This window comes from Myotis yumanensis, unplaced genomic scaffold (assembly GCF_028538775.1).
Source record: "Myotis yumanensis isolate MYYU_CA2020_CCGP unplaced genomic scaffold, mMyoYum1.0.hap1 SCAF_13, whole genome shotgun sequence".
NCBI lineage: Eukaryota > Metazoa > Chordata > Mammalia > Chiroptera > Vespertilionidae > Myotis > Myotis yumanensis.
Window position 1 is genome coordinate 5,002,330 of NW_027223764.1, and position 15,925 is coordinate 5,018,254.

General features: G+C 59.3%; 1 protein-coding gene across 9 annotated transcripts in view; it reads left to right on the forward strand.

Moving 5' to 3' along the window:
* Positions 1–13,750, forward strand: part of JAKMIP3 (Janus kinase and microtubule interacting protein 3) — a 50,166-nt gene extending 36,416 nt beyond the window's left edge. For 5 of the 9 annotated variants that reach the window (XM_070432115.1, XM_070432117.1, XM_070432121.1 and 2 more), the window contains 5 exons: positions 674–877; positions 1,912–1,977; positions 3,444–3,485; positions 4,102–5,077; positions 11,550–13,750. In XM_070432115.1, the coding sequence (XP_070288216.1) occupies positions 674–877; positions 1,912–1,977; positions 3,444–3,485; positions 4,102–4,269 (480 nt within the window). In that variant the 3' untranslated portion in view covers positions 4,270–5,077; positions 11,550–13,750. Of the gene's footprint in view, positions 1–673; positions 878–1,911; positions 1,978–3,412; positions 3,486–4,101; positions 5,078–11,549 lie in introns of those variants that run through there. The other 4 variants (XM_070432118.1, XM_070432120.1, XM_070432123.1 and 1 more) reach the window with 1 other exon arrangement.
* Positions 13,751–15,925: the final 2,175 nt, after the last annotated feature.

A 15,925-nucleotide genomic window follows, 5' to 3' on the forward strand; every position in this document is an offset into this window, starting at 1 on the left:
CGAGGGCACAGGAGCAAAATCAAAGGGACATTTGAAATGAGGGGATAGCATTGAAGTCATTGAAATAGGATTCATTTGCGAATTAACTGAACACAGTTGAGTTAAGAAACACCTCTCTACTGGGATTCCTGCTGTGTTCGCCCCCCACTCCCTGGCCCACACGTCGGCCTGCCGGTGGGAATCAGCGTCCCCCACGAAGGAACCCAAAGTTTCCTGCAGGGGCGAGGCCTGCACCTGCTCTCTGGCCATTGGTTACCTGTGAATGAATGTCTCCCTGCAGGACCGTCCTAGTCCGTGTGCCTTTGTCTCCCCCTGGAGTGCGAATCCGTAAAGTCGTAAAGTCCGAGCGTGTCCTGCGCTGGTTCAGGAAACGCTGTCCAGGGGCCCCAGCGAGGTGGCCCAAGGATGGGCTAGAAGCAGGCGTGGGGTCTGGGACTACCCTCTACCAGCGGGGAGGCTTGGGGACCCTCGGCCCCTCATGGTAAATAGGGGCCTTCATTCTCCTTCCTGGAGTTGTCAGGAGGGTCAGGAACGCCCCCTGGTGGCCCGGGCTCCTGCACAGCATCACTGCAGCCAGTCCAGTGCCCTCGGTGCAGTGGCTCGGAGCTGTAACATCGAGGGACGGGGTGCCCGGCCCCACTGGGCGAGGACTAACCTCTCCCCTCCTGCCCAGCACATCCTGGAGCTGGAGGCCATGCTGTTCGACGCCCTGCAGCAGGAGGCGGGGGCCAAGGTGGCTGAGCTGCTGTCAGAGGAGGAGCGGGAGAAGCTCAAGGTGGCCGTGGAGCAGTGGAAGCGCCAGGTCATGAGCGAGTTGCGTGAACGGGACGCCCAGATCCTGCGGGAGCGCATGGAGCTCCTGCAGCTGGCACAGCAGGTGCGCCGGGGGCGGGGGAGATGGTGCCATGAACATGCCCTCCAGTAGCCACACCCATGCAGCCCTCCTGACAGACCACCTGCCCCTCCAGACTGGCCTCCGGGGCCACACTGTCCGGCCTCCGGGGCCACATCCCCTCTCCTGGGACCCCTGACTGCCAGGTGAGGGCATGGCGAAGGTGCCATCCGGGGAGTAGCAGCTTGTGGGCCGGGGAGCAGCCCCTGGTCTCCTCCGGCCAGTCCATTTCTAGGCAGCCTGGTGTGCAAGACATGCCTCCCCTGCCCCCTCTCCCCTCTGCGTCCTGCATGACCTGGAAGGGACATGGGTGTGTACCCTGCTCAGAACACCCCAAACGCAACGCCTGCACTTGCAGAGACAGGGGAGCTAGTCAGGGAGGCGACAGTGACCGTCAGGGGCTAACGTCTGAGCAGAGGATTAGCCAGCTGCCAGGACCCTCACCCCAGACCCAGGGAGGTCAGTGTGGGACCATCGCCTGCAGCCTCCACCCCCACCCCCACCAGGTGGCCGTGGTCAGAGCACTGCTCCTCGGGGCCCAGGTGCTGTGGGCACACACAAACGTGCCTCTACTTGGCACTGCATCTTAAAGGGCTTGAGCGCAGTACGTCACCCGTCACTCCACTGTAACGTTTGGGAAGGACTGTGACTCGATTCCTTACCATTTCCTTGGGCTTCTAGCATCATGGTTTATAGGCTGATGTTGCAGGAGGTGGGAGGGGAGCGTGGCTGAGGGAGGGCCGTCCTCTTGTTGAGCGTAGCAAAGCCACGAGCTGGGACGGGCTGTTGTCTGACGGGAGGTCAGGGCCAGCAGACCCGCCTGGTCCTGGACGCCCTGGGGAGGACAGGCTGAGGCTCCAGGCCCCTCACAGCACGACCGTGGGGTCCCCGTCCAGCACGGCAGTGGCTCGGTGGCTGTTTGTGCACCAGGTCCCTGAGCGAAACTTTGAAAGCCGTCTTCCCACGTGGTTTCCCAGGCAGCCTGCTGACCGAAGCCTCCCCTCCTTTTACCGTTGCAGAGAATTAAAGAATTAGAAGAAAGAATAGAGGCTCAGAAGAGACAAATAAAGGAACTGGAGGAAAAGGTAAAATAAATGCACATTTTGGGGCTTGTTTTGTTACCGGAGCGTCTGAAAGAGAGAAGGACCAGTAACTCACACAGCGTCACTGGGTGCTGGCTGGGTCGGGGCACAGGAGAACAGAGAGAGGCTTCAGGGCCACAGCGGCTCTGGACCAGGAGCCTGGGGCCTGGGTTCTGGGGCGCCCCCTCTGCCATGGCCCAGCTGTGCGACCTCTTGCGTCTCTCATGGCCTCAGTTTCCCCAGCTGTGGCAGGTGTGCCGGACCAGCGACCCAGGCTCCCTGACAGCCGGCTGAGGCATGTGATTTGTCCAAGTTCCCCAAGCACGCTGGTCTGTAAACCAAGCTTCTGCAGGACGATGTCCCACTCAAAGACAGGCCGGCCGGCCAGGACGAGTCTTTTGTTTCTGGTCCTTAACACAATTGCTTCTCGGTTTAGGAAACTCGAGGGCTGGCATGGGTTTAGTTTGGGGCCACCCAGTTTGGGGCTTGGGGCGGCTCTTTTCCTGGATCCCGGCCTGTCACGCGTGGGTCACGGTGCCCCGTCCACTCCTGGTATTAGTGCAACTCGGCACTCCCCAGACCGAGCTGCATGGAGCAGGCCCGAGGAGACCTGACTCTTCCCTGACTCTTTGCTTAGTTTAGGGTAGTTCTTTTCCCATAATTTAGGGACATTTCAGTGGTCGCTAGTGACCACAGTGATGGGTCCTTGTGGTCAGTCCTGCCTGGGGGCAGACCTCATGGAGGGGCCGGCTGCCCCCTGAGTGCCGAGTGAAGAGGCCAGTCAGACCCGCCCCCGCTGGTCCCTTCCAGAGAGCAGGAGGCTGGTGCTTGGACAGGACTCCCTCAGCCATGGCTGCGCATCCTCCTTGAAGAGCCAGCAGAGGCTCTGTGCTCATAGGGGGGAGGGTCCCCTCCTACAGCAGTCCTCCTACAGCTCGCCCCGCGCCACCCTGCTCTCCCCACCCCACCCTGCCCACCCCTCCCGCCAGTGACAAAACCTGGGCACTTCACTGCCATCTGCCAAGCAATCTCGTCCCAGTAAGTGCCCAAGGCCGGCCTCTAGAGCTCCTCTCCCGCACTCACTCCCATCTGCTCCCCATCTTCACCACCCCAACCTGCGCTCCTGAGAGTCAGGGATGCACTAGGCACGTGCCTCCCGACTGTCCCCCACAGCCCTGCCTCTGGCCAGTGCGAGGTCCCCCAGAGCGTGTCTGTGTGGTGGCCGCACCATCACTCAGACCCAAGGTGTCTCCACCATCCCCCCCTCCCGCCCCCCCGAAGCGTGATCCTTAAACTGCTGGACACCGGCCGGCAGGATTGCTCCTGACCCCACCGACCCTCATCTTGTTCTGTCTGCGACCAGTGTTTCCTGCCAGAAGTACTACAACCTCTCTTTTCTCTCTTTCCCTCCATGTCTCTGCCCTCCCCTCCTTTTCAGTTTCTATTTTTGTTCTTATTTTTCTCCTTAGCTTTCATTCTGTGGTCATAGCTCGCCCGGGCACCCTGACGTGGTGAGTATGTCATTGCCTAGACTTACAGGGTGAGGGTCCCCTCTGCCTCCTGCCCGCCCAGGAGGTGCCCGGCAGCCCAGGACCCTCAGCCCCGGGCGGGGCCAGGATTCAGAGGGGCCTGTGGTCGTCAGAGGGCTCAGGGCGCTTGCCTTTCTTGACAAGGAAGGAGGGCAAGGACTCCCCCCAACACAGTGTAGGGCTGCGTGCACCTCAAAAGCCTTGCAACTATTTTCTGTGTCTGGGGCACGAGCGCTGACAGCACACTGTCACGGTCTTTGTCCTTCCCCGTGGGATCGGGTACGAGCCTGGGTCCCGCTGGAGGCCCGGCCAGAGAGGCCAGCCTCCCAGATGCGCTGGCTCATTCACGCCCCTGATTGTGCTAAGCTGTGGGCCATGCCTGCGGCTTTCACGCCTGGGCCACACATGGAGGCTGACCACCGCCTCCTCCCGAGACAAGATGAGAGGGCACGTCTGTGTGTGTCCGAGGCCCCGCCCTTCACGGTGCCGAGAGGACCTTCCCCGGGAGGGTGGCGGCCCTTTCCCCGGGGCCTCATCCTGCAGCCGCCGCCTGTCGCTGAGCCGCCGCCCTGACGTGTCCTTGTCTCTGTTCTTCCAGCCCCCAGAGGAGCCAGACCCCGTCTCTCCAGCTGGACTAGACGGCAGCGGGTGCCGGGGTGGCCAATGGAGACCGCCTGCGTCATCCCTGCGGACCCAGGAGGCTCTGGCCTGTGCGGACCCCCTCCTGTTGAGGAAGCGGCCGAGAGGGGGGCTTGAGCTGCTCTGAGCGAGAGCTGTCCACCCTGACGAGCTGGAGCGAGAACTAGTTTCCTGACTGGGCTCCTCTGGAAGAGCTTGGTCTTGGCTGCTGGACCCTGGGGTCCCTCCTTGGGCACAGCCCCCCAGTCCCAGTTCCAGGGACATGAGTCCCCGAGCCTGCAGCCCACCCCTCCTGGTTCCCGCAGTAGCTATTACATGTTCTCCGAGGAGGATTCTCAGAAAAACGCAGGCGCCCCACAAAATGACAGAGTGCAGGCTGTGGCCGCAATGGTGACCTGCGTTCCCGACGTCCCGAGGGCGGTCTCCCGGGGCCGCCACAGCTGGGCTTCGCTGACGCTGCGACTCGCTCACTGGGGTCCCAAGCACTTACTGATGGACACGTCACAATGCCCTCCCTTGTTTGACGCTGATGCCCCGCGGGCACAGATGGGGCCGCAGCTGCCACGCTGCTCCATGCCAATCCCCGCGGCCTCCTGACCACCGGAGATATGAAGGCTGAGGCCGCCCTGAGCCTCAGCTGGCAGCCTGGTGGGACTGAGCATGATGACGGCAGGTGGACGACACGGCGGGCCCCCGGACAGGGCTCTGACCTCCTCAGAGACCCTGGCGGCCACCTCCAGCAGCGCAGCCCAGACCCAATGGAGGCCTGGGTGCTAGTTGCCGCCCGCCCAACGCCTGAGGGCACAGGGAGCCGAGTGTGGTTGAAGCTGCCCTGTCCAGAACTCTGCCCTTCACACTCGGGGCCAGTGCCCAGCGAGGGACGGCAGGGCACCTGGGAAGGTGAGGAGGGAGCCGGACGCCAAGGTGGCGAGCAGGTAAGGCACTGCCACACGTCCATGGGGACAGTGCTTCCCTCCCGCCTGCTGGGGGCCCTTGAGGGGGCGCTGACCTCCGTCTGACCGCGGGATTCCACCTTATTTGATCCTGCTCAGTCCAGTGCGGCCTCTTTTAAACTGTGGGTCAGTTTGCTGGGACTCTCCTCTGTGTCTATATGGGTGGGTGGGGCCGGGTAGGGGTGGCTCACTCCCCATTACCACCCCTGGACCAGGTCTGATTCCCAGAAGGTGTCCGTGTGGGGGATCTTCACTGTCTCCTCCATGAGCTGACCCCATGTGGGCCTCCTCAGCCCAGACCCAGGACACCCCCCAGGCCAGCCAAGGCCTCCCTGAGCCCCCTATGGACATGCCAGGGACTGTCCCTGAGCTATGAGTATGGCCTCATCTCTGCTCTGCAGGGAAGAGCTTGTGAAAGGCCCCCCCACATCTGCTCCAGGCCCCACTGGATCTTAGCTCGCCCTGCCCCCCCATCTTGCTGCCCCCAGAATCTTAAAAAAGAGAAAGCTTCCCACGTTATCTTGTGGAGCCATCCTTCCCTCCAACCTCGACTCCCAGCTCAGCGGGCTTCCCGTGTGTCCCAGATGCATCCCAGCCAGCTGGCCCCAGTCACCTCTGCTCCCTGCCCCCAGCCAGGAGGCAGTGCAAGGGGGGAGCCCCGGGCGGGAGGAGGACAGGAGAGGAGGGAGGCAGGCGAGGTAAGGCTCTGGTACCGGGGTGAGCCAGGTCTGGTTTCTGAGTCTGTAAGGTGCCAACAGTGACTATGGAAGAGCCCCTGTGCCACACAGTGGGCACCGTCATTGTCCTTGTAGAAAGGGGAGCGAGCACTGAGCCGAAGCAGAGGCAGAGCCGACCTGGGAGGAGGAAGAGCTGAGCCCGCCACCTGCTTATTCGTAAAGGGTCCGTGACGTTTCCTTCGTGTCTCAGATAGAAAGTCCGCGTGTATGTTCCCTAAAGAGGCAGGCGGTGAGCCCGATTGGGGGCCCCAGCCCAGGCAATATCTGGTCCCCCAGGGTGCTCAGCACAGCCTCGGCTAGCAAGTTCCCTCTAGAGCAGCGGTTCTCAACCTGTGGGTCGCGACCCCTTTGGGGGTCTAACGACCCTTTCACAGAGGTTGCCTAAGACCATCAGAAAACATACATAATTACATATTGTTTCTGTGATTAATCACTATGCTTTAATTATGTTCAATTTGTAACAATGAAATCGGGGGTCACCACAACATGAGGAACTGTATTAAAGGGTCGCAGCATTAGGAAGGTTGAGAACCACTGCTCTAGAGCAAGCAAGCGGCCCATCCGCCGCGAGTTTTACATGCTTCCTCGTTCTGGAACAGAGTGAGACCTGCCTGGTCCTGCCTGGGGCTCGGAGACACCCTGAGGGCCACACGAGGGCGCTCAAACCCACACGGAGCTCAGGTGCCTTGCAGAGCCATCAGGACAGTGCTGACCACCAGTGCCTGGCAAGGACAGTCCACAGTCACCGCCTGGCCTCAGAGGTCACCCATGGGGGGAGCAGCGGACACCACACATCACGGGGGCACACGCCTGTATGGAAACATACTGCCCAGGGTCCCCGGAAAGTCTCCACGGTGGCGGTGGCTTCTGTCCTGTGGGCATCACTCCCGGCCTCCCGTGAGCCAGCCCGGCTCTTTGCATTTGGGGCACAGTTTTGGCGGAAGCACCTATTTTGCACGTCGTTGGCCCCCTTCTTTGTCCTCTCTCACCCCCACTGTGAAGGACACCTTTTTTAAAACAAAACCCCTCTGCTTGGCTGGACCATGTCCTGCTCTGTGGTCAGCCAGTCCTTCCTGGAGCATCCCCCCTGATCCCATGACCCCATGAGCCCATGACCCCATGACCCCATGACCCCATGTCACCATGTCACCATGTCACCACACCCTGGGAGGCAGGGGCAGCACTCTGGCTAGCGGGCATGCCTGGTCCCCATTGCACCGGGGGTGGTGGGGTGGGCCTGTTTGCCTAGCACGGGCAGGAAGCTGAGATGAGGAGATTGCGTGTCAGCAGACCCAGATTTACAGCTCCTGGTGGGCAGGCCCTGAACGCCAAGAGCAGCCCCTCTAGGCCCCTGGCAATTGCTCCTGCAGGCGCCCCGCGGCCCAGAGAGGAGGCTCTGGTGTCACTTGAAATCCAGGGATAAGCTGCTGTCGTTCAGAACACGTCCAATTAGTGAGCACTGCGTGTGCAGGGACTAGGAACCTGAAAATACCTCCCGTGGCCTCCACCACAACCCAACGACACTTTCGTCTTCTATATTGTTTTTTTAAAAAGGAACAAAATGTGTGTTTACTCACAGGAGTTTCACCTGAGAGTGAACAGCTTGCTCTTTGAGGTCATTCATGGGGGGCCGGCTGAGCTCAGGGGAGAGCCGGCCCCAGTCACTGCCTGTCTGTCTTGAGAGCAGGGACAGGGGAGCCTGCTGAGGTGGTGGAGCCCCCAGATGCCAGACGCTGACAGGACCCTGCCGGGCACCTTGCAAAGCTCCCCCTGGGCGCCAGCCCTGTCAGGGTGACTCCGTCAGCCCGGGCGCCAGCCCGCGTGGAAATGAGGCCTTCAGAGCTGAGGTCCGACCCGTGCTTGTCTGATGGCAGGTGGCGGGCTGTGTGGCGTCCCACTGCGTGGGGCCACGGGGAAGACACTGCGTTTGCTTTTCAGAATTAGTTGGCTTGAGGGGTCCCTGCTGGCCTGAGAGGCCACTCCAGCTCCTGTGCGTCCCCCTTGCCGGTCCTTGTCACTGAGTTTCCTCCACCTTTGCCGTGTTGGTGCACAGAACTGCCCTCATCCTGATCCTGGCTCAGGCCACCATGGGTTGGGAGTGGCCACTCGGCGATCTGTTCTTTCTAACTCTGTGGACGCAGTGACTTCCAACCACAGGACCCTGGCCCATCGCTGCCCTCCCCTGAGAGGTCACTGCTGTCCCAGCCCCGGGGCAGCACCTTGTCGAGCTTTGTTGCAGACCCGGGTGTTTCTGAAGGTATAGTTTGCATGGTCTCTCCAGTCTTTACGGAGAGGAACGGTGCTGTGCGTGTCTTCTGGCCATGCTCCCTGCACTTGATATCACTGCGCCCAGACTCACCCGTCTTGTGTCTACATGTCGTGGGCTTTCCTCCCTCTGACGGACACTTGGGTTTGCTCTTGTTAACGGTGCTTCTAGAACATTCTTGTAAAGTCTGTGAGTGTGAGGGGCAGGGGCTTCTTCTGGGCGTGTGTCCACCTGGGAGTCAAAACCGGACACGATGCTCAGCCTCCGAGATACTGTGAACGAAGGCTTTCCCGTTCCTGTTGGGCTTGAGGCGATTTACTTCTGCTCTTTGTTTAGAATCGTCCTGCTTTAGGTACGGCAAAGGCTTTCCTCTAATGGCCCTGGGAGATTTGCAGAGTCACAGGCGGAAATGGAGGCTTCCCCTCCCCCTCTCTGCTCTGTGATCTAGCCCAGTCTCTCGCAGCAGCTGCCTGGTGATGGGAAATGCAGCCATCTTGATTGGAGCAATAATGGGTCTTTTTAGTGGCACAACCATGGGGCCATTATTAGAGAGGTCAGTGTCAGAAAGACAGCTGGACACCCCCTCGTGGGGCTGTGAGAGCTGCTGCCTGCAACCCAGACAGGAAACGGACAGGCACCAGTGGGGAGCAGGCAAAGTGCGTCTGTGTAATATGTGTGTGCGACGTGTGTGTGTGTGTGTGTGTGTGTGTGTGTGGTCAGGCAGAGGCCTGGCAGCCTGGGCAGTTGGATTCTGCGCCCACACCGGCGGGGGACTGTGCAGTCCACGTATATGCACAGTACAGAGATGAGATCAGCCGCCTTCTCTGCAGGAGGGACCGGCTGCCCTGGCTTCTACACACCCTTCCGGCCATTACCTGGAGGGTGTGGCCCTGACCGGGTAAGCCCTGGGCTGACGTGGACTCGGTGGCATCCTATGTGCTCAGATGGTTGGAAGGCGGGGAATGCACTCAGCGCCGGCCTCAGGCCCTGCACCGTGAGCACCCGCCCCATACCCACCTCTGGCAATGACCGTGCCCACCCTGACCCCCTGGCGGCCCCTCACAGCAATGGTCCTCCAAAAAACCAGGGCTGGGGGCTTATGCGGGGCCATGGGAATGGAGGACAGGCGCCCTTGATGCCCGGGGAGAGGGGATGCTGGGCGGAGGAGCGGTCAAGGCCAGAGGACACCACTATCCAGTGTCCCCAGGCCCCAGGGGAGAGGTGGGCAGCACCAGGGGGTACACTGTGGCCCTGGAATCACCAGCCACGGCTGAGGTTAAGCCGTGAGTCTCTGATTCCCAGGTAACTGGGAGAAAACGCCAAGAAACAGGGCATGATGCTCATGTAGTCACTTTCTATAAAGTGACTGTTCATGGAAAAAGTTTTTGCAGCCCCAGGAACACAATTTCATAGAAACGGCTCCCACACGGGAGTGAACCTGAGTCGCCTGGAGGCTCAGCTGATTGGGGTGAGGCCCACCCCATCGGGAGGACAATCTGCTTACTCAGTCGGCTGACTCAGATGTCAATCTAGTCCAGACAACCTCACAGACACCCAGAATCCTGTTTGGCAAATGTCTGGGCAGCCACTGCCCGTCAGGATGACACATAAAACCCACCAACTCTGCATTCAGGAGCCTGGCAGGCCCTCACCTGTGACCTGTGACCTGTGACCTGCTCCATAAAGGCAGCTGCTGCTTTTATTCCATGTTGACGAGGCAGCTGCAGCCAGAACAGGAGGAGGAGCCCTGGGCGGGGCACAGTGTGAGCGTGGCCCCCCCTGGAACAGAGCGCCCAACCCAGCATGCGCGTGAGCCCCACCGGCTCTCCTCCGTGGGCGCTGGGGAGAGGGGACATTGCACACCGTGCAGGCCGGGCAGGGGCTGAGACCTGCCAATTGGTGAAAGGCCCCGAGGAGCGCTGTGAGGTAGGAAGCTAAGCTGGGTCTGGGAGAGGCCATTTATTTTTGACATTCCCCCCAAATCGGAGCTTTGGGGATAAAAGGCCTTGGCCCCACAGGGTTTGGGTTCTCATTTGTTTCTGTTTGGTTTGGAAATGTTTGGCTTTAATTTCTCAGATGATGTGGGAAGGCTGTTGTAGCCCATTCTCCATTGTGCCAGGAGCCGATGACACCTATTTGTGTGGGTTATTTGGGGGCGTCTGGGACACAGGAAGTAGGGGCGGTGCTTGGGGGCAGAGAGCAAGGACCAGGCTAAAGGGTCTCACAGGCCAAGTACGTGTCTGTGGAGTTGGGCCCTCGCCCACTTGGTCGTCAGCCGGCCCACCCTGTGGGGACCCGGCTGACTTGTCTCATGTGGTTTCTGGAACCCCAGAGAGGCCGAGGGCCGGGCCTTCTGTGGTGCTTGCCACCCGCACGGGCCTCTGCTCCAGGCGGCTCCTCCGACCCTGAAGGTGCTCGTCTCCCATGCCAGCAGCTGTTTCCCCACAGTCGGTCTCAGTGGACCTCCCAACACAAACACACCAGGGCCTGTTCCTCGGGCTCTATTTTGACAGAAATCAGAATGTTGATTCCTGATCCATATGTCTGAGTCCGTTTGCACGTGGTACCGACAGGCGGTGTGCTTCCGCAGCTCTTAATGAGGTTCCGACGTGTTCGTGCCTGCTGGGCTGGGGGCCCACTTCAAAACACCAGGCTGCCAGCGCCCCCTGGCCCCTCCTCTGCTCATTCTGGTGCCGTGACATGAAGCCGGTTCATGGCTTTGGTTATCCACCTATTCCTGTACTTCGTCACCTTTCCTCAGTGCAGGTCACTATAGACATGACGCCATAACCGCACTCTCCTAAATGCAGCGAGGCTTTGGCTGTGGCGGCCGTCCCTACCGGGACACCACCCCATCACCGGGCAGTTGCCTGTCCACGGCGCTCTACTTGGGGGACTGTCGGCTGACTTAGAAGTTAGGCTGAGAAACCGAAACAAAAAGCCCACAAACCCTCTCGTTCTCTCCTGGATTAGAAACCTGTGGAGTTTCTAAAATCTGAGACCCTGGGGTTTTGCCTCTGACCCCACATCCTGCTCTTACTCCTGCCGCCCCAGGGGCCCATCCTGGCCTAGCCTCCTTGTTAGAAAGCCTTTCCTAACTTGTTCCAGGCATCACAAGCATAAAAGGCGAGAAGGAGGGATTGCTACCTGACACAGCCCCTTTCTAAGTAGTCATGAGAAGAAATGAAGATGGGGTAGGAACGTGGGCAGCGGCCCCAGGCACTGCGGGAAGGTTGAGGCCACTTCTGCACATGGCTTCGTGCGTGGGGCACACGGACCCACCTTTGTGGCCCCATGACCTCCGGGAACGCTGGTTTGCATCTCCCAGGCAAAGCCTCCAATGTGGCACCGTGGCCCCTGGCACTTTCCCAGGCCTTCCCCACCGTGTGTGTGGCCCGATTGCTTCAGATGGCTCACGCTAAAATAAAGCTTTGTCTTCACTCTTTTTCAGAGGAAACCGCACATGTGGAAGCCAGATTTGGTGTGGGTTCCCTTCCCGCCGAGGGCTCGGGTCCACAGCCCAGGGACGCCGCCCAGCACTGGGATGCAGCCCGACATCCAGCTCTTCTTCTGTGGGCCTCGCCCCTGGATGGTCTAAGGTTGTCGCTCTCAGTGCTAAAGAAGTTGCAAGGGGGATGTGTGTGCACGCGCGCACGTGTGTGTGTGTGTGCTTGTGTGCTCGTGCACAAACTTGCTCCACCAGAACACCATGCACAGGGATTTAGCTCTCTGGGGCACTTAGAAGTCGAAACACCGGGCAGCTAGCCGTGCAGCCAGGTGAGAGCGTAACTCACAACGTTGCATAAAGGAACACAAACCGCATCACCAAGAGGCGGGAGGGAGGGCGGCTGCGTTGTCTGGAAGGGTTCGGTTCAGTTTGCATTTGTGTCGGAACAAATGCTCAACTCTGGTGGGGACGACAGTGGCAGCCGACTCCCTAGGCTGAAGTGGGGAGAAGCTGACAGGGTTGGAGAGATGTGCTTTCCCGGGGGAGGGCAGGGTTCCGCTAGGCAATGCACTACTCCGCAGTTTTGCAAGAAGGACCCATTTTTTGTTGTCATTAAGGCCATGCTTACTATTCACTGGGACAAGACCTGGGCCAATTTATGACTGTACCATCCTTGCACGTTTGTTGTGCTCAGAACCGAATGGCAACAATAGTCTGGCCTTAGTAAAAGGCCCAAGGACTTATGGATGAACAGATCGAAGTGTGAGGGAGTGTGTGACCGAGGCATCCAGGGACACCCCAGAAGTCCACGCACTCCTCTTGTGGGGTCCCCCCGGTGCATACCTGCACAGGAGCAGCAGTCATGCGGGCGGCCATTCAGGATCTAAAGATACGCATTTGAAACCCAAAGTCACATACCTGTCTCCTTGGACTGTTATGGCTTTGCATGTTGTCCATACGTCTGGAGCTCTTCATACGCCAACCCACCCACCCCAGACACTCTTAATCACAGCTTATACATTTGAAAAGGGCACACTATTCAGGAGAGAGAACCACGTATGTATGCACTGATGCTTACAAAGTTGTTACATGTGAAATATGTGTACATAGGAGAGAGAAAATGGCTCAATGAATGTTTCAAATAATATTCCAAGCACCAGAGCACATTTGCATCTCTGCCGCCTTCTGAGAGCACACGCAGTGTCCGTTTTCCTCTTTCGATAGCATTGCTTTCAGTTCTGTGTCAGAGGCACCCGCTTTCATCTGGTTACAAAAGCCAGCATTTCAGGACTGGGCTTTTGCCCACATGGCAGAATACGAGCATTCGCCACTGATTCCTGCTGGTCCCGCGAGCATCTGAAGAATCCAAGTATTTTAAAGAAGGTGCGTTTTCTAAATCCTAGCGTATACCTTTTACTCAAGACCACTGGGCTCTTCAAAAGGGGAAATCTGTGTGGAAATGCGTCCCTCCGCAGTGGACCAAGAGGGGGGACCCTGAAACGTTGCCAGAAATGCTGAATGTGTAACCAAGACGTCAACATGAATGCAGCATAACGGCTCTCACACATAGCACTGTGTGCACACCCCGGCACAGCGCACGGCTTCGTTTGTCTAGACCAGAGACCCACGTGAACCGCAGCTTCCTTGCTGACACGGATGTGTGTGTACCTCGTTTCCACGGTCTGGGGTGCCAGCTGCTGAAGGGCGGTGGTGCTCTGCCCACGTGGAACCCCGAGCTTCAGGACACCCTGCGTGCCTTACACGGCCCTGGAGGTCAGGAAGGAGGGTGTGCGGGAGTGGGTTTGAGGCACGGTCACTTTCACCTGCTTTTGCCATCATCGAAACCTTAAGGTGGGCTGTGTGTTTTAACACAGTAATGGACTTAACGTTTAGGCTCAGGAAATCAAGTTGTAAATATATGTATCAAATCATATATTTGTTTACTGTATATTTTTTAAAAGCTTGACTGTACATTTATGCAAAAACGAATTGAGGACCTGTTTCCGCCTGGCAATATGCCGGCCAGTATTTGCGTCCCCTGAAAAGCTCCTCAGTAACACATTCTACACACGTGATCTGCTCAGTGCTAACCGGTACTCACAGGCCTGACGTAGGTTTGTATGGCGATCAACCACAACATTTTGCACATATTTTTGTATGGTGATTCCTACGATGTATATCAGAGAATTTTTACTCATTTGTAATTTATTGTACAGTTTTAATAAAAATTGTTATAAATCTTAGAATACCAATGTTCTCCTCCTCAGAAGGCATTGAAGTTTGGCTGTGTTAGCCACTTCCGCGTTCTGTGTCCACTCTGAATGCTAATCTCTCTTTCCCCACCAAGAAGGGAACTGGGGCCTCCTGCCCACTGGGGAGGGGCAGCAGGCATCTCGTCCGCAGGCTCATCCGACGTCAGGGAACTTCCCCTGGAGGACAGGCTCTGAGGTCAGAGGCACTGGCAGCGCCTGCTGAGGTCAGCCACAGACCCGGAGGCCATTTATCAAATGAGAACCAGGAGAGAAAACTCAATGTGGAGAAGTGGAAGGATTTCTGTGCATGAATAAGAACACCTGGCAGATTTGCATTGTGGACCATCGAACACGGGTGAGTAAAGGGCCCTTTATTGGCCACTTTGGGGAGTGGAGACCAGGAGGGGCGAGGGGATGGGAGAGAGCTGACTTAGCTCTGCCCACGTGTCATGCTCCGCGGGCACTCAGTCAAGCACTCCAGTGCCCTGCAGTGACTCATTGTCCGAGCGTATGCTTTCAAATGCTGGCTGCACTAACAGAATGCAAAGGCTGCATAGTCTTTCCCTTAAAAATCAATCTGCAGGGCTCCACAGGGTGGCAGCATCGCCCTGTGACCCTGGGCGAGCTGAGAGTACCCTCTCCTCAACACCTTGAACTTGGCTTTGAGAGCGGCCAGGCGCAGATCCCATGGACCCATCCCCCCGCCTGCACCCCCACGCCCATTGGAAACATTTGGAGTCAGAGCCTCCCTGCCTGGCATAGGATCGCCCCACGGGGCCCTGAAACACAGCTGGGGTTCTGATAGACCGTGATCAGTGGATGGAGCAGGAGATGGGAACCCACGCGAGCCCCGGGCAAACAGTCCAGCTCCACTGGGCCCCGGGGCGCGCGTTCAGCACTTTAAGCATGGACAGCGCCAGCTCCGCAGGGCCGCCTGAGGGTAGGGGCGGATTAGGGGGTGGGGTGGGATGGGATGGGGGTGGGAGGTGGGGTGAGCACTAGGCCCAGTTCCGCCCAGTCCACACGCAGCGCCCACATCCCTCATCAGGAGGCTCTGGGACCACCATCCCTTCCCCGCTCCCGCCATGGCCACAAGCCGGCTACGGTGCCTGCGCGCAGGCAGCCCGCGGTCCCCAGGCTCGGCCGGAGGACGCTTTTGAGAACAAGACGCTGCGGCTGGAAGCGCTGGGCGGTGGCCGCTGGGCCCTCGGGCCAGAGAGCCCTACAGAAGCCACGCGGTGACTCGCAGGGACCCGGAGAGCCAGGAGGAGATGGTCCGGAGGCCGGCAGAGGCCGCGGGCGTTGGGGCCAGTTCGAGGGGATGTGGGCCCGGACTCCTAGGGCCGCATACCCACGTTGGAAGGCCCCGGGGTGTGGGCCCAGAGCGCATCCTCTTCCCATCACCTTCAGCTCCTCCGAGGGGACTTGAGGGCTGGAGGCCGGGCCTCCCTACCTGACTGGTCTTCTCTAGGTTGCGTTTCCCTCCCGCCCTCTCCACCCCAGCCCCTCCGGGTCTCGGCCTCTCGCACTCTGGTGGGTCCTGGGCTCTGGGTAGCTGTCTCTCTGTGTGTCTCTCAGTCTCGCTGTCTCTTTCCGTCTTTCTGTGTCTGTGTGTCTCTCCAACGTGGCCTCCACCCTCCTGCCCCAAACTTCGTGCGCTGGCCCTGCAGCAGCCTCGCTGGGAGGTGTCTCCATCGCCCGATCCTGGGCCAGCGCATAGCCCAGCGCTCCGACTGACCAGGGCGGGATATCCTCGAAGGAGCTTGGCTTTGGCCAGAGACACTTCCCGGACGGAGTGCTCCCGGAGCGCCTGGGCCTGAACTTGAGATCGGGTTCCATCCCTGCGGCCTTGGGTGCCTCAGGTCACCAGGGAACTGGCGGCGGCCCTTGGCTGTCCTGGCAAGACACTGACCGACCTCCCCACCTCCTTAGGGGGGAGGGGTGCAGACTTCAAACGTACACAGACTCACATCTGTTGCAATCCTGTCCCCTCTGCACCCAGCGCGTCCGCGGGTTCACGCCTGCGCGGGGTGGTCTTGTGGTCAGTGCTGGGGCCAGGAGCCTGGAGCCTGGGGCCTGGGGCCCGGTAGTCGAGGGGCAGGAGGGAGGGACCCGAACCTGACAGGG